Source organism: Camellia sinensis, unplaced genomic scaffold (genome assembly GCF_055761805.1).
Source record: "Camellia sinensis isolate YWXY unplaced genomic scaffold, ASM5576180v1 Unanchor1, whole genome shotgun sequence".
NCBI lineage: Eukaryota > Viridiplantae > Streptophyta > Magnoliopsida > Ericales > Theaceae > Camellia > Camellia sinensis.
The window spans coordinates 13,373,482-13,398,150 of record NW_028128987.1 but is presented as its reverse complement, the minus strand read 5'-3'; the positions used below and the strand labels follow the sequence as shown (position 1 = coordinate 13,398,150).

The 24,669-nt window shown below is 32.5% G+C and overlaps 1 protein-coding gene across 2 annotated transcripts; it reads left to right on the top strand.

Moving 5' to 3' along the window:
- The first annotated feature begins 3,543 nt into the window (after positions 1-3,543).
- LOC114303526 (pectin acetylesterase 8) lies at positions 3,544-20,904 on the top strand. Of its 2 annotated transcripts, XM_082910704.1 has the most exons (16): positions 3,544-3,697; positions 4,533-4,676; positions 8,685-8,763; positions 13,540-13,669; positions 13,755-13,837; positions 14,640-14,769; positions 14,872-14,951; positions 15,058-15,144; positions 15,241-15,365; positions 15,475-15,535; positions 15,646-15,699; positions 19,377-19,475; positions 19,557-19,713; positions 20,107-20,342; positions 20,462-20,625; positions 20,702-20,904. In XM_082910704.1, exons 4-16 carry the CDS (start codon positions 13,549-13,551, stop codon positions 20,751-20,753), a joined length of 1,449 nt encoding a protein of 482 aa, XP_082766830.1. In that variant the 5' UTR covers positions 3,544-3,697; positions 4,533-4,676; positions 8,685-8,763; positions 13,540-13,548; the 3' UTR covers positions 20,754-20,904. The 2 variants fall into 2 exon arrangements, with proteins under 2 accessions (XP_082766830.1, XP_082766831.1); XM_082910705.1 differs by lacking the exons at positions 3,544-3,697; positions 4,533-4,676 and adding an exon at positions 5,704-5,776.
- Positions 20,905-24,669: the final 3,765 nt, after the last annotated feature.

Below are 24,669 nucleotides of genomic sequence, written 5' to 3'. Positions count from 1 at the left end.
AAATATCACATATCTCATAACTATTGATCACATATCTCATAACTACTACCCACATACATCATAACCACATCTCATAACCAATCCCTTTAAGTCATAACCAACATCACATATCTCATAACTACTAGTCACGTATCTCGTAACCAACACCTTTTTGTCATAACCAATATCACATATCTCATAACCACTAATCACACATCTCATAACTACTACCCACATACATCATAACCACATCTCATAACCAATCCCTTTGAGTCATGACCAACATCATATATCTCATAACTACTAGTCACATATCTCATAACCAACACATTTTTGTCATAACTAATATCACATATCTCATAACCACTAAGGACATATCTTATAATTAACACCTTTTTGCTCATAACCACATCACTTTGATCATAACCAACATCACATATCTCATAACTACTAGTCACATATCTAATAACCAACATCACATATCTCACAACCACTAGTCACATAACTAATATCTCATAACTCATAACCATTAATACATATAGCATAACCACACCCTTTGACACCACTTTGCTCATAACCATTACCCACATATCTCATAAACCACTAACACATATATCATAACCAAATACCCTTTGACACCACTTTGCTCATAACCATTACTCGCATATCTCATAACCACTCATAACCATTACCCACAAATCTCATAACCACTGACACATGTAGCATAACCAAATACCCTTTGACACCACTTTGCTCATAACCATTACCCACATATCTCATAACCACTCATAACCATTACCCACATATCTCATAACCACTAACACATATAGCATAACCAAACACCCTTTGACACCACTTTGCTCATAACTATTACCCACATATCTCATAACCACTCATAACCATTATCCACATATCTCATAACCACTAACACATATAGTATAACCAAACACCCTTTGACACTACTTTGCTCATAACTATTACCCACATATCTCATAACCACTAACACATATAGCATAACCAAATACGCTTTGACACCACTTTGCTCATAACCATTAGCCACATATCTCATAACCACTAACACATATAGCATAACCAAACACCATTTGACACCACTTTGCTTATAACCATTACCCACATATCTCATAACCACTAACACATATAGCATAACCAAACACCCTTTGACACAACTTTACTCATAACCATTACCCACATATCTCATAACCAACATCACATATATCATAACTACTAATCACATATCTCATAACCAAACACCTTTTGACTTATAACTATACCACCCTACTCATAACCAAAATCACATATCTCATAATCACTAATCATATATCTCATTACCTTTACCCACATATATTATAACCACATCTCATAACCAGCACCCTTTGTTTCATAATCAATATCACATATATCATAACTACTAATCATATATCTCATAACCACTACCCACGTATAGTGGTGTAAATTTAGCCCATATTCGCAGCACACCCCAAGTCCGCTCGTGCCCTGGGTAGGCCTAACTAGGCTTGAGCCTAAACCCAACCTAAGACCTTGAGCTATGTGTTCTAGAGCCCAACCCGACCCTGGTGTGTTATGGAGTGTGACCCATCCCGTGAAATCGCCCCGAAATTTTCTTTCCCATCTGGCTTGACCTGACCCCAATGGCTCCCTGCCCCCATTGTCAGTACAATGGTCAAAAATTTAAATCAAAACAATTTGAAAGAGTCATATAACCGTTAATTCCACCAATAATCAATTTTTTTTTATTTTTTTTATTTTTATATATATAAATTAACTCCTCCCTCCCAAGTCCTATAAATACCACCCCTCTCACATTTTATTTCTCACAACAAATTTGTCTCTCAAACTCTCATTCTCTCTAAACTCTCATACATATACAAATCTTTGGCCGTAGTTATGATTTTATCAATTTGTACATATGTTATAGAACTGTTGAAAATGAATATTACGATTTTGTTGTACTGTTTTGCTATCTCAGCTCTCTTCATCTATCAAACATCTCGCTCATTCCTTACTGTCACTGTAGATATCTTCGATGTTCCTTATCGGAAACAACACCATCTTTGACATTATTTTCACAGACGACAAGTCCGTTCAGTCTCTCTTACTCATATTCCCTTTCCTTTCGCTTTATTGGTTAATTTTCTCTAACTCTCATTTCCTGTTCCGTGGCTATAAGTCATGGATTAAATTATTTAATTATTGTCATTACATTCTGTGTTTATCTGTATCATTAGAGATCCCGATTGGTGATTAAATTATTTAAAAATTTTAGATGTCTTTGTTACACCAATTAGTGGATAGTTACATAATTTTTGGTTAATGTTATGAAATTTTGGAAATTAGTTACGACATTTGTGATTTTCTACAATTTTAAACAATTTCGTTACGCCAATTAGTGATGCAGTTATGTATTTTCTATTTTATATCACAAAACTCTATGATTTGATTACAATATTATGGTCTGTTTGGTAATTATTCCGTTTTTAGTTTTCAGTTTATATTTATAAAAATTTTAAAAACTGTCGTAAAAACTTGTTTGATAATTTTTTTTGGTTTATAAATGATTGTCTCAGTTTATAAATTTGAGAAAAAAACGTAAACTCAAAAAATGAGTTTACGTTTTCAATTTTCAATTTTTTTTTTCAATTAAATTTTTTTCAAATGATTTTTTTTGAAATAATTTTTTTTTTCAAATAAATATTTTTAAAATTATTATTTTTCAATTAACTTTTTTTTTTCAAATATTTTTTTTTCAAATAATTTTTTTTTCAGTTAACTTTTTTTTCAAATAAAATTTTTTTCAGTTATTTTTTCAATTAATTATTTTTTTCAAATAATTTTTTTCCAGTTAATCTTTTTTTTTCAATTAATTTTTTTTCCCAATTAATTTCTTTTCAATTAATTTTTTTCAAATATTTTTTTTTCAATTATTTTTTTAATTAACTTTTTTCAATTATAATGTGTGTGATTCCATTGGTATAAATAATAAAAATAAATATAAATATTTTAGACCTGAACAAACATATTTTTTAGTTTATATTTTTAAAATTTTGTAAACATTTGTTCAAACCAAACGCGTTTGTAATTTATGTTTTTCTAAAAATAAACAAAAATCAATTTATAAAATTTTTGTAAGTATAAACAAAAAATGTAAATATTACCAAACACTGCCTTATAGTTTCTAAAATTTTGTCTATTATGTTTACGCCAATTTATGGTGTGATTATACATTTTGTAATTGATGAGTAAAATATTTTTTTTATTAATTTTACTTAATAAAAATATATGAGAATTTATATTAAAAATAAATAAAAAAATTTAAGTATAAATTGATAAAATTATAAATTAATAATTTATTTTATTATAAGACTCTAATTATTTTAATTTTTTTTATTATGATTATAACATAATTTCTCCCAAATAATTTCGCCCAAAAATTTGAAACAAACATCCAAATTTCCAAATTTTGTGAAAATCAAAATTCCCTCCTCTCTTGACAAATCCCTCCGACCCTTTCTTCATCGCAAACGTCTTCAAAAGCTACTCTCTCTCTCTCTCTCTGCCATTGCCACGGCCGAGACCTTTTTCGCCGCCGCATCCTCTACCACGGAGAAAAGCTCCCAAAGCTGTTGACAAAGATCTCTATAGGATCTCGCCAGCGCTCCTTCTCGCCAAACACCGAAGAGTGAGTTTATTCTGCCCTCTTCTTTTCCTCCTCGTTTTAGCAAGCTACATGCCTCAATGTATGTCTCTCTTTCTCGCTCTGCTACTTCTTTCTCTCCCTTTCTCCATCTCCATTCTATGAAACCCTAGACCGAAATCCCCTTCTTCGGAACTGCCCATTTCACCTTTGTGAACTCACTGGGTTGGTTTATAAAATTAGGAAAATATGATTTGAATAGGTTTAGGTTTTTTATGTTTGTTAGTTGTGTTGATTCCATATATATATATATATACACTTGAAATTTGGCTTGTGTGAAATCTGATGTGTGGGTAATTGAATTTTGTAACCATGTAACTGATATGAGACTAATTTTTTATTTGCTTATTGAAATCTGTTTATTTGTCTAACAATTACTCGTGGTGGCTTGATTTTCCTATGAGAAACAAAATTAAAGTGGTTTGGATGTATTGAGAAACGAATGGATATTTTAATGTTACTGTGTAAACCCATTAAGGTTTTATAGTTCACAAGCTCACAGACAAACAATTGGATATTGTAAGTTCATGAAGATGCATTGATAATTCTTTGTCACATGTCCCTTTACAAGTTATTGACCATAAGTTTTCTGAGTTTCTATAGCTTGAATAGGGACATTTGTTTCTGCTTCTCATTTTTTCATTTGTTCCTCTGTTATTGCATGATGTAGTCCTTTTGGTCATTGGTGCTTTTGACTCACTATAATGTTCCCTTTTTGCAGTTACAGCTGCATATTTTGCCTCTAAATTTGAGGATTTTGATTTGGTTGTTTATACATATTACTTGGCTATAATTCTGACATATTTTTTCCATACTGCAGGTTGAATCTGAGTACCTCCCTCTGTACACTAACTATGGTCTAGGTCTTACCACTTGGAGTCCACTTGCATCAGGAGTTTTGACTGGAAAATATTACTCTGGAACCATCCCACCTGATAGTCGGTTTGCATTGGAAAATTACGAGGTAAACCTATTTGGAAGTTACAATTTTGTTTGCTGAAGTACAGATTTATTATCATAATTTATATTTGGCTTAGTTAAATTTGCACTTGAGTCTCCTGTAATTTTTGGTGAATGTGCTCTCTGCATAATTCATCTTTTATCTTTGTTATCTTGCTTTATTAAAATAAAAACTTGAAGACATTCATCTGTGGGTGGCTAAGTATTTTTTATGTGAAATATATGGATGCATAGATTCTTTTGTGAAGATATATTGGCATATGCAATGCTACATTAATTTCTATAACATGGGATAGTAATCCCAGTTTTCATTGAGTAGATAAACTAGGTTGCGAGAGAACGGACAGCACTTTCTTTCCTCCCCTCTTTTTCTGTTGAGCACTGCTTTTTTTTTTTTTTTTCTCTTTTTTTTTCTCGTTCTTCATTTGTATCACCCTTTACATGGTAGAATCTCATTCTTTTTGGTTTTCTCCTTAATTTTCTCTTCAATGCAATGTTCCAATCACAAGCATCCTTTTAGGATGTGACACAAAAAAGGTGAAACTAACCATTTAAAAATAACATTTTGATTTAGTTTTCTTTTCCTTCTAAATCTTCAAATTTCAGAATTTATCACCAACTTGGTTTGGGAAATGAAATCAAAGCCAAAAAATCAGAGAAGTTGGGGGACTTGGTGGCTTACATCCACCATTTGGGGACATTGATTGTCAGCATCTATACAAAAGTCCTAGTCTAGTTTTCATATCTCTTTTCTGCTCCAACCAGAGCATTTTTTATGCAAAGTTGATCTTACAACCCATGCATTTTTTCAGATTATTGAACATGCAAGTTGAATTGGTCTGATAGGCACTCCAATTTACTTAATTGTTGATTTGTGATGGGGTTTAATGTGTTATCTGTGTGTTGGTGTGTGGGTTGATTCTGTAATCATCATTGGCTTCTATTCCTTATTATATACCAGTTATATAGTTGGAATTTGCATTTTTTTTTTCTTTTTTCATTTCAGTTTTTTAATTTTCATGGCTCTGAGTGTTGAGAAGTGCAAATAGGATTACTGGATTATGTGGAACATCTGTATCTGGGTATCTACCGTAAGAGTCTCAGGTCAGTTTTGTCTTAAGGGTGCAATTCTGGGTTCTGTGGTTTTGTTTTGTTTTTATTTGATTTTCTCTGCCTAGGTTGGTTTTGTATTTCAGAGCTCATGCTTTTGCAAATGGATTTCACTTGTGAAGTTTTGTCATTCTTTTAACAATTTTTTCTTCATGAATTGTTTGTGTTAGTGAAATAGATTTTCTTCTAAACTAAGAAATGAAAAATAGAGAAGACCTAAAAATTAGGATACGGGTACAACCAACATACATTCGTAAAATATATATATAATTTTTAGTATTGTATTATATATAAACTCAAACCATTCTTTGAGCTAATGGCCAACCACTTTATGCTTTTTTAGTAGGTCCTACACAAATTTCATTTCAATATCAAATCTACATTGTTTTTATTGTCCTTGTACATTTTGTTTTTATTCTTTATATGTCATATGCAATAGTGTTGTACACAAGTTTACTTGCTTGTTTAACTCCAATTTTAGTGTGAAACAAATAATAAATAAATAAAAATATAAAATTTCTGAAACCTCAATAGCATCAGAAATTTCGAGAATTGCTGATAATTCCCCACCTACAACTTTGAGTGTAAAGTCCATGTTTTTTTGTGGCAGAATCATAGGAGGAATTGTAGTATCAAAAATCAAGTGCATAGTAATTTTTCAAAATTTTATATAATTCTTTTTATGATGACATGATAGATATATGAATATTTGCACAAATTTGCGTGATTTATCATGAAGATGACTTCCAAAATGTTGGAAACTAGACTAATAAGTTCAAAGAGGGACAAAGATACAAAGTACCCACCTTTTCCATCAAAGAATAACAAACAGCCCCAAAATATGGAAACTCGTCAACTAGTGGTTTGAAAATTAATCTGAAAACTCCCGTGAATCCAATATTTTGACCTAGATGAAAATATATACGAAAAAATATTAAAGTGGCATCTTATGGTAAAATTCCAATAACCGAACATTCTTTACTTTATATCATGTTATCCAATTTTTTAGTCACCTATTATTCTTCAAAGAGAGCGAAAGAGAACACATTGATTATCTATAAAATAAGTATTAGAAGTACTATACACACAAAAAATAAATAAATAATATAAATAAATAAATAAAAAGTGAAAATAAAATAAATTTGAGAGTAGTTTTGTAATAGTTTTGCTACTAGGAAAAAGTTTTATTGATATAAGAAATAAGTTGAAGATCACCTGTATAGGTAATCCAATGCCGACTCTAGTTTTAACATCAAGTGTGATACTTTTCCTGTATGGTGAACTGCCAGTCTCCTTGCTGTACTGGTTTACTGTATGGTGAACTGTTCTGGTTTCTGATTTCAAGTAGGCTCTGCTCTTTTGAATTGCCATTCTGGTGTCGTTGCTATTTGAGGTGTTTTGTTTGCCTCAGTTTTGGTGTGGCCTCAACTGTTGGCCTTGTCTGGTTCTGCTAATCCAACTTCTGCTTATTTTGGTTTCCCTATCTATCTGTGCTGTTCTCTGTTTGATTTGTGGGTGGCTGTTCTTTGTTTGATCTCTTATTTGGGGGCTGTTATTTAGATGCCATTGCAGTGCTCTTGTAGTTTGGTTATAAGTTGGAATGTTCATCAGTTTTCCCAAGAAAACATGCATGGAATTCTTTGAAGCCCAATTTCTGTTGTGCCAATGTTCTTTTTAAGGATATTTTTTGGCTTATCAGATGCCACTGTCAGTGTTATGTCAAGGCCATGCTTCCATAGCACTTTTTGTTATCTCAGTAATATTAGATGCCTGCTCTGCATAAGTATTCCTGCTCTGGGTGTTGTGTCTGGTTGTTGGTTGGTCTGTTTTTTTCTTTTTTTCTTTTTTCTCGACTTCCTCATCAAAGATCAAACAGAAATCAAACAAACTTGTGAATTGTGCAGTCATAGTACCAAGAGTCAACTTTTAAAGCTTGAAAGATGATAAGATAACTGATCTATATTGTTCAAGAATTGGCTTAGCAGAACTTCGAATTAGCTCTGATGTTGCCTATGCCACCATGTGTCAAAAATGAAGTAATTTAAGTAAAATAAAATAAAATGCTTTCATTATCATCACATTGAATCCAACAACAAATAAAAGGGTAAACTACCAATATGTCCTAATAGCTGTCATTATTAGCATCATCAATGATCTTCATTGATATAGGGTGTGGTCCGACATCACATCAAGTTAAATCTATAGAACTTTTCTACGTATAAATAATTTATACGTAGAAACTTTTCTACGTATAAATAATTTATGTTAAGCAAGAATTATAACCAAAGCCATAGTTGTTATTTATAATTACTCACTTTATGATATATAACTTCATGTAACTATAACATATGGATTGATGTTGGCTCAAATCATTTGGAAAATCCACTCCCACATTTTTATTATATTTTGAATTTTTTTGGAAAATAATAAGCTAGCACGAAAGAAGAAGAAAATTATGTGAATGTGCTTTGCTTTTTATAACGTTGAAACCATCATATTTCCTTAATGTTATGTTTGGATCATGGATTTAGCTAGGGATTTGGAAATGGAAAGGGAAAGGGAAAGGGAAAGGGAAAAGGTGTGTTGAATGTAATTATAAGAACATTTGTTTATTTAATTTTTTTTGTATATATTTTTATTTAATTTTTTGTTGAAGTGGTCAAAGGGTTGGTTGTGGTACATTTGTTTAAGTGTTTATTTATGTAATGGTTATTGAGACTTTGAATAAAGGTAGTAGACTTTCATCTTTGTTATTGTTTATGCAGTTTGTTAATGTCAAAAGATGTGCAAAATAATATTTTTCGTACATAGATTCTTTCTTTTCTCCACACAATCATTAATTTCCTTACGTATTGTCTTCTTTACTAACTCTATTTCAATGTTCTGTTTTTGTTTGTTATAGGTCCTCAATTTCTCCATCTTAACGTTGAAGTAAAGCTATACCTCCTCCATCCCTTCGTCTCTAGCGGTTGCATTAGCAGGTGTGTTTTTTAATTTATTTGCTTTTAATTAATAGCAGGGCATTGGCGGGTGTGCTATTTTATTTATTTGTGATGTCTTTTTTTATTTATTTGTTTATTTTAATTGATAGCAGGGCACTGGCGGGTGTGTTATTTTATTTATTTGTGCTGTCTTTTTTTATTTATTTGTTTATTTTAATTGATAGCAGGGCACTGGCGGGTGTGTTACGTTATTTATTTGTGCTGTCTTTTTTTATTTATTTGTTTATTTTAATTGATAGCAGGGCACTGGCGGGTGTGCTATTTTATTTATTTGTGCCGTCTTTTTATTTATTTGTTTATTTTAATTGATAGTAGGGCACTGGCGGGTGTGCTATTTTATTTATTTGTGCTGTCTTTTTTATTTATTTGTTTATTTTAATTGATAGCAGGGCACTGACAGGTGTGCTTTTATTTTTTTTGTTTATTTTAATTGATAGTAGGATACTTGCGGGTGTACTGTCTTTTTTTTAGAGGGAGATGATGTCACAAGAGAAAGATTGAATTCATTTTTGGTTGAACTCAAATTTGTTGAATGGCATGTAAATGTCTGGAAATTCTGAATTGATACTTTTGCTTCCCACCCACGACAAAAATAAACATAATTTTGAGGGAGTAGAGAAATGTACCTATTTGAAAAGAAAGAACTCTAGGGTAAATACATCACAAGAGAGTCTGGTTCTAGTAAATTCATTAATTTTGATAGACATTTGAAAATTCTATACTGAGATTTTTGCCTACAGCCACCCATCACAGATGAAGCATGAATCCTCTAGAGTGTTTATTTTATTTTATTTTCAAGTGATTCTACATATATAATAATTGCTTCCAAAATTGTGTTGTAAGTAGTAGAGAGAACAAGGTATGGAGGGGATGTAAAATGAGAAGACAAATAGTTGTAGTCCTATTTAAACCCTCTTTAGGGATAATAAACGAGCTGAATAGTTGATTGTTATAACTTGCTTTGATAACTTTAGCGAATTTAAAATTTTTTCAACTTTGGTTCGTTAAATTTTTGAGTCGATATCAAATGAGTTTTTCTCAAGCCGATTTGAAGTGGTTTGGTAGTTTTAGATTCATCAAACAGAGCCGAACAAGCAATTGACTATTCAAGTTTGGCTTATTTACTTAACGAACTGAGCTCGAACGAGTTTTTAATGAGCTGAACATAAGTCGAGCTCAAGTTGTTTGGTTCGTTTATCACTCCTAAAGTTGTTGAAAAAGTTGCCAATGGCTGGCGGATGGCGGTAGCTAGCAGCAATGGTTGGTAGCGGTAAGGTGGGACAAATAGGTGACATGTGTATAATTTGGTGATATTTGGACAAGTAATTAGAAAAGTACGTGACATGTGTACAGATAAATAACATTTGAACATATAGATAAATGTTTGGACAGATAACCTCCTTTTCATTTGAACACGTGTATAAATTTTTTTTTCATTCGAGGGTATAACCTCCTTTTGCTTTCTATTGATGTTTTTATTTTCACTACCATTTTCATAATATCACTTTTTCCTGAATAATTTTTGATTGGGATATCCCCTAGTATATCAAAAAATTTGCCCCTATGTTTATGTGTGTTGTAATTATAAGAACTCTCTCGATTCTTTTTTACTTGGAATGGTGATCCATAAATATATGGGTCCCTCTTATTTCCATAATTAATAGATCTATAAGATGAAAGATTATATCTATAGTATTTTTGAAAATTCTCATTTTGATTTGGTAATGAATATACTTCGTAGTCGTTTTGTTTTTTGTAATGAATTAATAGGTCTTTTTCATATGAATTCTCTTTGTTTAAATATTGATTTTGAATTGTACGACATTGATTGATTCTATTTTTTCATTTTGCTGCTATTAATCTAGACCATCTAATCTGAGATAAATGGTATTGATAATGACCTTTTAACCAGTTTTTCCATTGATTTAGTCCAGAATTCCGAAGTTTCTTAGGTCTTAATTCATAATGAATTATTCCTTGTTTTCCAAAATAATCTTTTATTGAAGTCTTAAGAAAAAAAGACGTTCCGTGATATTGAAGAATAGATCTTAACTTATACAAGGAGGATAAGTCAAAAAAATTCTGTGAATTCTAATTACTAACATTATATATAGTCGAAATAAAATTCATTTTATTTTTATTTGTTTTTTTAATTTTTTGCTATAAAGTTATAAGTTTGATTAATTATTTGCTATAAGTTGGACAGTGTATAAAGTTATACTTGCGGGTGTGTTTTAGAGCAATCCAAATACCTAAAAATAACCCAAGTCAATTAAGAAAAATACCAAAGAACCCAAATGAATTGCCTTAATAAGTTTCCATATATTTTTATTTATTTGCTTTTTCCTTTTCTTTGTTTCTATTTTATTGTATTTCTATTGATCAACCAATATTTTGATTGTTGATTACAGAATCATTCTCTATTTATTTTGATTTTCAATAACTATGTCATTAATGGCAAGTTATTGAATGTTTTCAATAACTATGTCATTAAATCTATGTACATTATTCTATTATTGTTTTTGTCTGTTATTTGCTCTTTTACAAAATTCTTTTATGTGATTTTAGGAATTTTCATTCATTTTATAAGATAATGTTATTCTTTTCGTATTGTTTTTGATGTAGTTATCATGGATCTTTTTGAATGTACCAAATTTGAGCGTAAGCTTGATGATGACGAAGTTTGTGGGAATAAAGAAGAATTAGGTTCCCATGCAAATGACCCTATTCAAAGTTTAACCAAGAATGATGTTCTTGAAATGCAATTCAATTCAGAAGAGGATGCCAATGATTTCTATAATCAATATGCTAAAGTTGTGGGATTTAGCATTAGGAAAGACACGCGAACAATGCAGGCAACAAAGGTTCTTAGTAGAAAATGGGTATGCTCAAGGCAAGGCCAAAGAGCAAAGCAACACTTGGCCCGTATTGATCGAAAAAGAGCTGCCAGGGCATTGACTAGAGTTGGTTGTGATGCTCATTTCCGCATAAGGTACAATCTGGATGTAGGCAAATACATTGTCACTCACTTTAACATGGAACATAACCATCCATTGGCAACATCACCATGTGTGCCATTTCTTCGGTCGCATAGGTTTGTAAAGATCCCCGACAAAGCTCAAGTAAAGACTTTGCACGATGTTGGTGTCAAGACAAGCCAGATAATGGATTTGTTGGTGCAACAATCTGGGTCTTTCGCGAATGTGGGCTTTATTCACAAGGATTTGCACAATTATATTCAAGCCGAGCGCAAAGTAGAAATTATAATTAATTGGATCAAATTAAAATAAAATTATAAATTTATGGTCAAAATATATCCAATTGATTTTATGGTCAAAATCTATCCGATTGATTTTATGGTCAAAATCAACCATTTATCTGCTATGGCCATATGCAGGCGATAGTCAAAACCAATGCCACCATCTTGAATAGGAATACCAAACGTTGGGATTCCACTAACCTGTAAAGCAATAAACATGTGTTAATGAAGAAAATGGTTAATACAAGCACAACTCTTTTATCCTATAAATAGTGGTTGGCACTATCTTAATAAAATGACCAACAAAGTCAGTATGAAGTTGGTAATGATGTATTGATAATGCCTCCATCCATTCCAAACATCAATAAGATCTGCAAAACTCATGCTAGTTTAAGAATTTCAAAACAAACATACCATCATAGGTCTCACTAACAAAATCTAATTTCCAGCCCATGTTAGCCAATATATATGCTATTCAGTAAAGTTAACGTGCTATTCATAGAGAGGGTGATGGGAGATGAAAGGATGAAAAAAGGAATCTATTCCATTCGATTGAGCTCCTATTTTAATGGTAGCAACTCGTCTTTGTTCGCTCCCACAACCTTATCCACTATCTTTCCTTCTTTCAAGATCACAAAAGTCGTATGGCCTCTACTTCCGTTTCAATTCACCCCTAGCTCCGAGTTCTGCACAAAGATAGAACACTTGAGAATATAATTTTATAACAAAGGTTGAGTTATAAACTCAAAGTTCACGAGTTTAAGAAATGCGATAACGTCATTGATTGTACGAACTTATGAAAAATAAAAAAGAATAGAGCATTACCAGCTTTATATTGCGCGATATCACCAACAATAGGAGCTGAATTATGCTTGTATGTCATAAGATCAAGTAACAAGCGAGCCCTATGCAAATAGTCAAACTACATGCCAAAAGTAGTGAGTACGTAAAAACGTCACACATTATAAAATTAGTCTTCATAAAACATAAGATACTGATAAGTGGACAGTTGGGTATAAATGTAAGTACCTTGATTACACCCGAAGGCAAAGGTTTCCCTTGCATATATTTGATGACGAAAAGACCACAATCATAGCTATAGGAATGAGTGTAGTTGTAACAATAGAGTCAACGAACTTAGAGATTGTAACATTAATGCTTATTTAAAAATACTCATCTGGGTTTTATTCTCTATCAATAAAACAATATATTTTCTCTATCTCTTCCCATTTTCAAGTATCCCATATCAGGACTTGAATCCTATCTGAATTCATTTGATATAATCTCAGTTCACTCTCTTAAATGAAAAATAAATGGTTTCTTCATAAAATACTCCTAAGATATCTATTTGCATATATTGGTTATTTGGTTTCAAATTTCCCAATATATTCCTTGTAATTTAATTAATTATTATTATTATTATTATTATTTTTGGGTTTCTCTGTTATTTACATATAATTCTTAGAATTTCAATGGTATGGTGGTATGTTTAACAGAGGTGCATCATGGCCAATGGGAGATTAGGACAATGGTTGCAAATGCTAGTTTGTGTACTGATATTGCTCAAAACAGAAGGCTTCTATGTTGGCATAGCTTATGTTCAGAATTCTGTTGCAAAAGGAGCAGGTTAAAATCTTCTTCATAATAAGCCAATTTAAATTTTTTTTTACAATCTTGACTATAATGTGTTTGGGATTCTGATATTGTGCAGTTTGTTTGGATGGGTCTCCCCCGGCTTACCATCTTGATAAGGGGTTTGGAGCAGGAATTAACAATTGGTTGGTTCATTTTGAGGTTGGTCCTTCATTTACCATTTTGTTTTACAATACAAAAATGATTTGTTTGTTGTTAAGAAGATGATTGAAAAGAAAAATAAGAATTGTGAAATCATATAAGATACCCAATTTTCTGCAGTTTTATTGGATATTGAATTGAGAACTGATTTTGATTTTTTTGAAATGCTAATTGGATAATTGCAATGATGTAATTGAGTGCTTTGATGTTTTGTAGTAGGAAACTCTTACTTGAGTGACGTTTCTAACTTAGAAACATAATTTTGTCCTCCCAAGTAAGAAACTAACTCCCATCGAGAAGAAAATCTCTCTCAACAGAGATACAAGCTGTGAAACATACAAATGTTAAATAAACAAAAGAAAAATAACTCAAACTTATTCTAATACTTTGTGTTTATATTATATTATTTATACTTCATGAAAACAATTTGTTGACATCAAACTTCAATAATAATTCATATTTAAACACATATTACAATTGAACAGAAGAAAGTAATTTTTGAGGATATTTAATATATAAAATATATACATGCTCATAATCTTAGAAACTTCTATATGCTCTCGCTCCCTGCCCCCACCCCACCTGATTGCTAAGATAACTATCCTTGGCAGTTCATTGTGAGTGAGTAAGTTAGGCATTTGACGCTTTTCTATAAAACCCATTTGATGTATTAGTCTTTTGGTTTTACTGATTGCTTTGAGAGTTTCATTGCAAGATCTCTAATGGATTTTATAGAGAACATCCTACTCGGAAAAAAAAAAAAAATTAAAAAAAATGAACATTATCTACTGTGTATTTTCAGGGAGGAGGATGGTGTAACAATGTTGCAACTTGCCTTGCCCGTAAGAACACTCGTCTAGGTTCATCTAAGCAAATGGCAAATCAGCTTGCTTTCTCTAGGCTTCTGAGCAACCTGCAAAAGTTTAATCCAGGTATGCCCAATTGATCTGGATTTCATTTCTTTCCCTTTGAACTTTCACAGGTTTTCGAGCTTCTTTCCTAATTAAGAAAATTAACTCTATTTCAATACACAGACTTCTATAATTGGAATAGGATCAAGGTTATGTACTGCGATGGGTCATCATTTACAGGCGATGTCGAAGCAGTCAATCCCGTGAGTTATAATAGTAGCAATTACAACAAAATTAGGAGATTAGTACCTACATCGCTTGTAAATTTGCATTTTGTTGGATTTATGATTGCATTTTTACTTTCATCAGGCTACTAATCTTCACTTCAGAGGTGCAAGGATTTTTGCCGCTGTTATTGAGGATCTATTAGCAAAAGGAATGAAGAATGCTGCAAATGTACGTGTGGTTCATATCTATGTTGCATACTCTCTTTCTCCCTCTTCATCATAATTATCATTGTTCTTAATTACTCCTAAAACTCTGTTCGAACAGGTTATCATCTCAGGCGGTTCAGCTGGTGGTTTAACATCCATATTGCATTGTGATAGCTTCCGAGCTCTCCTACCCATCGGTACTAAAGTAAAATGCCTTTCGGACGCTGGCTATTTTATAAATACGTAAGCTCTTTTATACGACTTACAATCACAATCATATTTCTGAATTATGCAAGAATTGAAAATTTTTCATTTTATTCTGTAACTAAAAACACCATGGTACTGTAAACAGGAAGGATGTTTCCGGAACACAACACATTGAAGCCTTCTACAACGACCTAGTCACCACACATGTACCCTCTCTCAATCTCTCTCTCACATGATGTTTCCATTACAATTTTTGTGGTTTTCATTTTGCTGATGTGAGTTCAGATTCTAACTTTCATTTGACTCCACTACTCAGGGATCAGCGAAAAATTTACCCATATCGTGCACTTCAAAAATGGGACCTGGTTTGGTAAGAGTTGTTTGTTATCTCAATCGTATTGTTCCTTATTCCCTAATTTCTTGTCAATTGTACCAATACATCTCAACTATGTTGCACTGTTTTTTCCCCCAAAATATGGCTCAGCAAATTGAAACACCACTTTTTCTAGTAAACGCAGCCTACGATTCATGGCAGGTTAGCTCATCCCTACAAATCAACAAAATACTCAAATTTACGCGATTGTTATATCATAGAAGTGTGAAACTAAGAATATTTGAATTTTTTTCCCAGTTTCATACAGTTAGTGATAGGTGCCATTACCGTGTTGAAATTCTTGATAAACCGACGATAAAAAGTTGCCAGCCCATGAAAGCTGCGAACTTCATGCAAGGAGGTTGGAATTGGCCACTCTAGGATAGCTTTCACTTTACTTGGATCGGCTTCCACTCCTTTAGACGACACAATGAAACCCCAAAATACAACCATTGGACTCATGAAAGAACACTTCTTTACGTTAATGTAGAGCTTCTCTTGGCGGAGGACCCTCAAAACTTGTTGAAGATGAAAGATATGTTCCTCCTTGGTCTTGCTATAGATTAGAATATCGTCAAAATAAACAACCAGGAAGTGACCAATGAAAGGCTGTAATACCTGTGTCATAAAGCGCATGAATGTACTTGGGGCATTTGTTAGACCAAATGGCATGACTAGCCACTCGTAGAGGCCATCCTTGGTCTTGAAAGCTGTCTTCCATTCATCTCTTGGCCTTATACGTAACTGATGGTGGCCACTTTTCAGATCAATCTTTGAGAATAGAAAGACCCAGCCAACATGTCCAACGTATCATCAAGCCTCGGGATAGGGAATCGATATTTGATTGTAATCTTGTTTATAGCACGACTATCTATGCACATGCGCCAACTACCATCCTTCTTGGGTGTAAGCAAAGCTGGAACATCACAGGGACTTAAACTTTCACGAATGAACCCCTTAGATAGTAGCTCATCTACTTGCCTTTTAAGCTCTGCGTGCTCCCTTGGATTCATGCGATAGGCTGGAAGATTAGGCAATTGTGATCCAGGAATGAGATCTATTGCGTGCTGGACATTGCGCATGGGAGGTAATTCATCTGGGAGTTTTTTGGGGGCAACATCAGAAAAATGGGACAGCAACTTGGCTACTTCTGTCAGCAATTCAGAGACAGATTCAGCAGCTAAATCTGGCACTTCTTTCACCACCATGGCATATATAACTCCCAGTTCCATACTCAGCTTGAAAACACTTCTTGGTGAGAATATGGAGAGATTTTGGCTTATTTTCAGTGACATCCCTTGGCTTCTTTTCCTTGAATTTTCCCATTTCAGCTGTAGTCATTGGCTTCAAAACAATCTCCTTGTTCTTGAATGAGAAAGCATATGTGTTCTCTTTTCCAGAATGCTGCACATCTCTATCATAAAGCCATGGTCTTCCAAGAAGGATATGTGTGGCATTCATGGGAATTACATCACACCAGATAGAATCATTATAAAAACCATACGAAAAAGAGACTAGGCAGCGCTGAGTTACCGGAATGGACGTGTTATCGATCCAAGCTACCTTATATGGATGAGGATGTGGTTGAACAGGAAGCTTAAGACACTCCACCGTGGTTGCAGATACAACATTCATGGAACTACCACCATCGATGATAAGCTTCCTAGCTTGGTTTCCACAGCGAACCAGCATTTGAAAAATAGAAGTACGCCTCCAGTCTTCCTTTTCAGTTTTTGGCGCTGCAAGGATATGCCTGACAACAGAAATCAGAGAATTGTCCACTTCTTCATCTTCTAAGTCATCTGTATTTAGTACCCCAACGTCAAAGGAATCATCATTATCATCATTGTTTTGTTGATCGAATTCAGCTTCTTGCTCCACTGCCATATGTAAACTCCTATTTGGACATTGAAATGCCATGTGACCATATTCACCACACTTAATGCACTTGGTTTCCTTCCTGTTTCCTTTGTTAGCTGCATAATTCTTCCCTTTTGGGTCAGCTGTATTGACAGAAGTTTGCTTTGAAACATTGGACCGGAAACGATTTGCATCATTGTACCCCTTAGTTATGGTTTCCCCAACTTGAGACACAAACTTTTTAGAAATTGGGTAGTTCAAATACTCCTCCATATCCAAAGCAACTTGGAAGGCATGTTCGAGACTGTACAAGGGTCGGCGAAGCAACTCCCTTCTTATGTCGGGCCTCAAACCAGCCTTAAACCGAGCAAGAGCTTGACTTGAATCTTCCGTAATTTGACTCCTCATCTTTAGCTCATCAAATTTCTGCATATATTCAGCCACTGTCATGCGGTTTTGCTTTAATTCAATCAATTGTTCACACAACTTCTCATGGTAATTTGATGGCATGTATTTCTCCTTCAACTTGGCTTTCATCTCCTGCCAAGTACCAATTGGTGGCTGCCCCAACCTTCGAATATCACCTTCCACACCCATCCACCAGATTTTTGCTAATCCAATAAGCTTCATTTTAGCAAATCTCACTCGCCGATCGTCAGCCATATCGTACCAGTCAAAGTACTCTTCAATAGAAGCAAGCCAATCATGAAACAAAGTAGGATTGACCTTACCTTCAAAATCTGGAACCTCCATTTTAATCTTCTTAGTGATATCTCCGGCTGAATCATAGGTCTCATATTGGCTCCTTTGCAATAAATCATGGGCCCAATCAGACATGGAATTTTGTTGCCTTCCCTGATTTTGGCCAGCCCTTAATTGCTGCCTTCGTAGCGGATCTACATGCGCTCGCCTTGATTTTCGCCATTTTCATTAGTATTGTTATTCCCAGAGTTTTCGTCTTGTTCATCATCGTTAGGTTGAGTTGTTTGGCCTTCCAAAGTATTGATGCGCAGACTAAAATTATCGATCTGCTCCACAAGCTTTAGCAGAATCTCGTCACGCTGGTAATCAGTTAATCTTCCCCTAAATGGCTTTCCGGATCGTGTAGACATGATGCTACTCTCGCTCTGATACCAAGTTGATGCAGGACAGATTCGAAATAGGCCTAAGTATGAGCAAAAACACAAATAACAGGGCTGTTTTTTGGGTTGTGAACAGTAAATATGAACAGTAGACGTGAACAGTGATTTGTAGGAAGTAGAGGAAGGGTTAAAGAAGGATAGATCTAGATATCACACCTAGAAAACCCAAGGCATCACACCAATGGGCTCTTTAGCATCACACTAAAGAAAGATTGCATCAGCACAATCATAGAAGCATAAGCTTAATTTTCATTCATTCCATTCATAATTTGCCACAAGACTTACAATATAATTTATACTCACTTCATCTTGATTCTAAAACTTTCCAAATTAAATGACATGACTAACTTAGACTCCCTAGGACTCTTTAATGCATTAATCATGTGAAAGACTCTAGAAGACTCTTTGACCAATTAAATAACCCAAAGACCTTGACTAGAAATTTAAAGACATTTGACTTGAGAAACTCAAAAGACACTTTTAAATAAATCCCAAGTCTAGTTAATCTCCCAAGTAGGCCCCACATCATCTAGCATATGCCAAATTAAGGCTTGGGCCTTAGAACCGTTGGATCCACGCCTTTTATAGACTTTAATTGGCTGCTGCCATTTTCCATCACATCACCCTTTATTTGCTTGAGATTAATGTTTCTCTGTTTTTTGTTTTCAATAGGGAAAGGGAATCAAGCTTCGTGGTTTCTCAACACGGACAACGACATACACGAAGCCATTGAATCCTCCTGCTATTTCATTTGAGACTAAAGAAGGAGGAGTGGGCTTTTCTTTTTTTCTTTTTTTTTGAACAATGAAATTAGCTGTTTCAGTTTCATGATATTCGTATGAAATTTTTTAGGCTATGTTGAGTGAAGCCATGGCAGAAGGAACAGTTGAGGGGTCACTAAAGCTACTCGCAAACTATGGAATGCAAAGGGATTTGAACTTCTGTGGTCCGGCAAGTTTGTGCATTGTGCTTAACGCCCTTCGTGTTGATCCAAAACGAGCTTGGAAAGGTATATATATATATATATATGGATATGGATATATCAACTATTTCGTTAAATCCAATATCCAATGATTTGTTGATGAATGTACACATATGTATAATGAAGGGAAACATATAACTTTATATTCTGATTTATTGCTTTCCTGTTATTTAGGAGTTGTTTGATAATGACTTTTTTAGTTGATTTTTTAACTTTTTTGATTTTTTTAGTTTGGGACTTCTTTTGTTTGTTTGATTTTCTTATTTGGCTTTGGAATGGCAATTTTTTTAATTTTTTGTATTTTTGTCCTTTTGTAATTTTTTAACTTTTTCTTATCCTTTTGTGATTTTTTGGCCCAAGAAGAAGACCAAACGAGCACGCACTTGTTTTTTATTATTTTATTTTATGTTTTTGTTGTAGGTCCGTGGCGCTGGTTCGAGGATCACATGGTCGGGGATTCGGAGATCATGGGGAATATCCAGAAAAAAGGAATCACATTTGATAATTTTGCTGAACTTGCTAGGAAACATGTCAACATTGAAGCATTCAAGGCTCAACATAGCTCGTTGGAGCAATTTACTGACTCTGTGATCAAAACGACTTCAGTGGAAGATTTGCACATGATTCTGTCATACTCTAGGAACAAGGTCAATCAGGTAATTTACTGATTTATTTTGTTTTCGATTTGAATATGGATTTAATTATTTTTATGATATTATGATTTTTCTTATACTATAGTAAATTAAATTTATTATTATTATTTTTTGAAATTTAGACGGGTGATGGTCATTTTTCACCAATGGCTGCATATCACAAGGGCAGTGACATGCTTTTGATATTGGACGTTGCTCGCTACAAATACCCTTTTCATTGGTTGCCGCGGATGACGGTTTGGGATGCCATGAACCAAATCGACAAAGAAACGGGTGAAACACGGGGGTGAGAATTTATAATTTTATATTCTATTTAACTCTATAATTTTGAATTTTAATTTTTCATTGTTTGATTATATCAGGTTTATGATGGTGAGGAAGAAATCTCATGAGCCAGAGCTATGGAGAGATTGATGAAAAGTGTAGAACTGAATACTAGATATATATTGTTTGCTGGTACTTTGAAATTGTTAAATACTATATAGTTAGGATTTTGTTCTGTTAGGTCTAAAGTATATGATCATGTTTTGGGGAGATATATGTTTATTGGAGGTTTATGTCTATTAGATTCACTATTCTAGATTGCTTGTCTGCATTCTTCTTCATTTGGGTTTGGTGTGTGCATATATTTGGCTAGTCTTCTTTTAAAAATTTCTTTACTGTTATATTTGTTTTATTTGTTTCAATATACATATATATGTTCTTTATAGGCAAGAGAGGCACCATAAATATTATCTATGCCTGTATATTAGTGATAGGTACATGCTTTGCACGGAAATATGCATATATCGTTTTTTAATAGGTTCCTTTGGTATGAATTTGTTTGGTCAACTTTTATAATTTGTGAAAAGAAATTGAATCTATTTGGCTAAATAAGTTGTACCATAACTTTTTTTGTTATACAAATAACTATAACACAAAAGTTATTATTATGACAAATAGTATGATTTTTTTTTTGCCATATGTATTTAAGACTTTCAAATAAACTAAAAAGAGTTACAGCTTATACTATTATTAAAAGTAAACATCTTACTTGTGGGTGTTTTGAGAAGATGATTAAAAATTGACTTTTAACTTTTAACCAAGTTTTTTTAGCTTTTTTGAAAAGTTGATAAAAAATTGTTTTTTTACTTTTTGGGTTAATATTTATTTATGATGTCACATTACAATAAAATGACCAAAATATCTCCAAATTATGATTTGCCGTAGCCCTCAAGTTGTAAACATGGAGGGTAATTCATGTAATTTCACATCTTGCGTTTTGCTAACTTCCGAAATAGTGTTCTAATGTTTTTAGCTGCCTCATGCTGCGTTTTTGAAACTACAAAACGCAACTTTTATTTGGGTTCCCAAATCACGCCTTGGTGTCCATGAACTTCCTTTCCTCATTTTGTCAAGTGGCATTCTCTTCTTGCGCCAAGTGTCAATTTCTCCCATTGAAAAGGAAAAAAATAAAAAATAATTGTCATGGACACAAGATTTGAGCCCAAGACCATTCACTTACTCTACTAATGAACATTTTCATCTCTTAAATAATATAGAAAATATGTTATCAATTTAAAATTAAAATTTATATTTTAAACACACTCATCGAGTGAGCTCACACCCTAATTTATAAATAAGTAAACACCATAAATCAACTTTTTTTTTAAAAAATAAATTAATTTATATGTGATACCAATATAAACTTTGCTAACTTCAGTAATTCAAAACATGTAAAGAATTTAAAGTTTACATCAAGAATAATGCTATATGTATCAATTCATGTACTAATTAGTATACTAATAGATGATGTGACATAATTTTAGAGGTTTTAGGTATTTGTAATTTGTATAATAAATGGAGATAGTAATAATGACATAATACTAATTGGTACACTAATGTGTACATTAATTAGTGCATGTAGTACCACCGTACCACCAATCAACTTTTTTTTTTTAAGTAATAAATTGATTTATAAGTGATACCAAATGGGAATTGGGGATGCTGCTGCGCGGGCTGTGCAGCAGCAACTGCTTACAGCAAAATGGGCCTATTTCGGAGCCCATTTAGATAATCCGAATTGTTTATATTTTAGAATACATCAATTAGAACATGCCTGCAAAAAATCAAGTTAATCGGATATCGTTTACCTATTCATGAGAGCTATATAATACAATATATATATATATATATATATATATATATATATATATATATATATATGTGTGTGTGTGTGTGTGTGCGCGCGTGTGGCGGGGTAAAAATTGGGACGAAAAGGTAAGAAAGTAGAACTTTTGAAATTAAAAAAAAATGCGACAAAGAAATCAAAAAGATGAAAAAATGAATAGATAGAAGAATGTATTATCGTGAAAGACAGAGTTTTATGATTCCAATTTATGCAAAACCCTTGTTCATCTTCTTAATTGTTTACAATCTATGTTTTGTAAAACCTAATATAGTCATATTTTGATATAAATTTTGGGATAAAGTATGTATTGTTGGAAAATGTAGATGATTTTCCTTTCTTACCCTTATGTCGTAATCACATTATTATCATATGACTAGATTCTGTTAAATATTTAAACAATTGAGTAACATAAAGAGGATATTGACACTTGTATGGGGACCAAAGTGAGATTTAACCAAAAGTACAGGGGTTGACTGTCATAATTTCATGTGTAGGGACCAAAGTGAGATTTGACTAGAAATGCAGGGAGTTGACTGTCATGATTTTATGTGTAAGGGCCAAAAATGAGATTTAGTGCAAAGTGCAGGGATGTAAAGTGTAATTTACCCATAGTTAAATTAGAAGAAAAATTAGTAATATAAAATTAAAAGTAATTCTAATTATTTATTTATTTATTTTATATTCATTTGGAATAAAAACATGTAGAAATATAAATTATATAAAATTTATTGAAAAAATTAAATATAAATATGTTGTAATTGGACTATCATATAATGATTTTATATGATATATGTTAAATTATAAGATTGTAAATGAACACTCTTAATTAAATTAAAATATCGACTATATAATAAAAGAAATTCAACAAACTAATCAAGAAAGAATATCATAATAATGTATAAACCCAAAAAGAAAAAAAATAAATGAAAACATTCAAACGATAGATATATCTCAATGTGTGAAGTGATTAATCATCTATAATATGATGTCAAAACATAGAAACATTTACTGTTTAGCAATTGAAAAAGTAACTCAAGCAGTAAATCCAAACTTCAGAGGTTCTTTGAGAATTTTTTATTTAACAGAATTAACTGAAAAAATAAAATTTCTAACTGCTCCGTTATACAATAATAACATTGTTTGAATTATTAATTGAAATAAATTTCTGACATCATTAAAAATTGTTAATTAATTTGATGATTTATTAATAAAATAGGCTATTTGTTATAAAATTAGAAACTTGAAGGGACATGATGTAATTTCTAAAATCATAGAAAGCAATTCGTATTTTAAGCAAATATCGAGGGGTGTATTTGTAATTTATCCTTAAAAAAACACGAAAAATAAAATATTCAAATTTTTGAAAAATAAGTTAAACCTAATTTTTTGAATTTGAATTCTCTCAAGTTGGCCATCTTAACTTGAAAGACTGTTTAAGCTTAATGGGCCTATTTTGGAACCGACCTCGGTGATCTTAACCATTTAATTTTCAAAATTCATTGAGTAGAATATTCATGAAAAAAATCAACATGATCGAATATTGATAACTATATGTTTAAATCACATTTATATTACAAAAAATAGATAGGTATTCTTAAATTATATTTGTCATCTATTTTTTTTAAAAAATAAATGTGATTTAAACATACATTCAATGTCTGATTATCTTATTTTTTACATTTATATTATACTTAACGAGTTCTAAAAAATGAATGTTTCATAATATCAAGATCGGTTTCAAAATAGGCCCATTAAACCCAAACGCTCCAAGGAAATATCATTTTATCCCCCAAACTATCACGCGTTTTTCAATTTGACCCTCATACTTCGATTTACTTCAATTTAGTACCTGAACTTTCAAAAAATTGATCAATTTAACCCCTACCATTGGATGGAATGTGCTGACGTGGCACCAAAATTCATTTGAAATTTCATTTTGAATGGAATGTGCTGACGTGGCACCAAAATTCATTTGAAATTTCATTTTACCCCAAACTATATCTTAAAAATCAATTTACCCCCCAAATATAAAAAAATTAAATTTTAAATAATATATACTTTGCAAAAATAATAATAAAAAATATAAAAATTCTCATTTTGAATTATTTTGAGACCATGAAGCATGGATAATTCAACAAACATGTCGTACCCGTACTGGGT

Coding starts and splice junctions, on each gene's coding strand:
- LOC114303526 (XM_082910704.1), top strand. CDS start 13,549: ATGGCCAATGGGAGATTAGGACAATGGTTGCAAATGCTAGTTTGTGTA. Junction 14,770..14,871: donor CCTGCAAAAGTTTAATCCAG/GTATGCCCAATT, acceptor TTCAATACACAG/ACTTCTATAATTGGAATAGG. Junction 19,476..19,556: donor TTGAGACTAAAGAAGGAGGA/GTGGGCTTTTCT, acceptor GAAATTTTTTAG/GCTATGTTGAGTGAAGCCAT.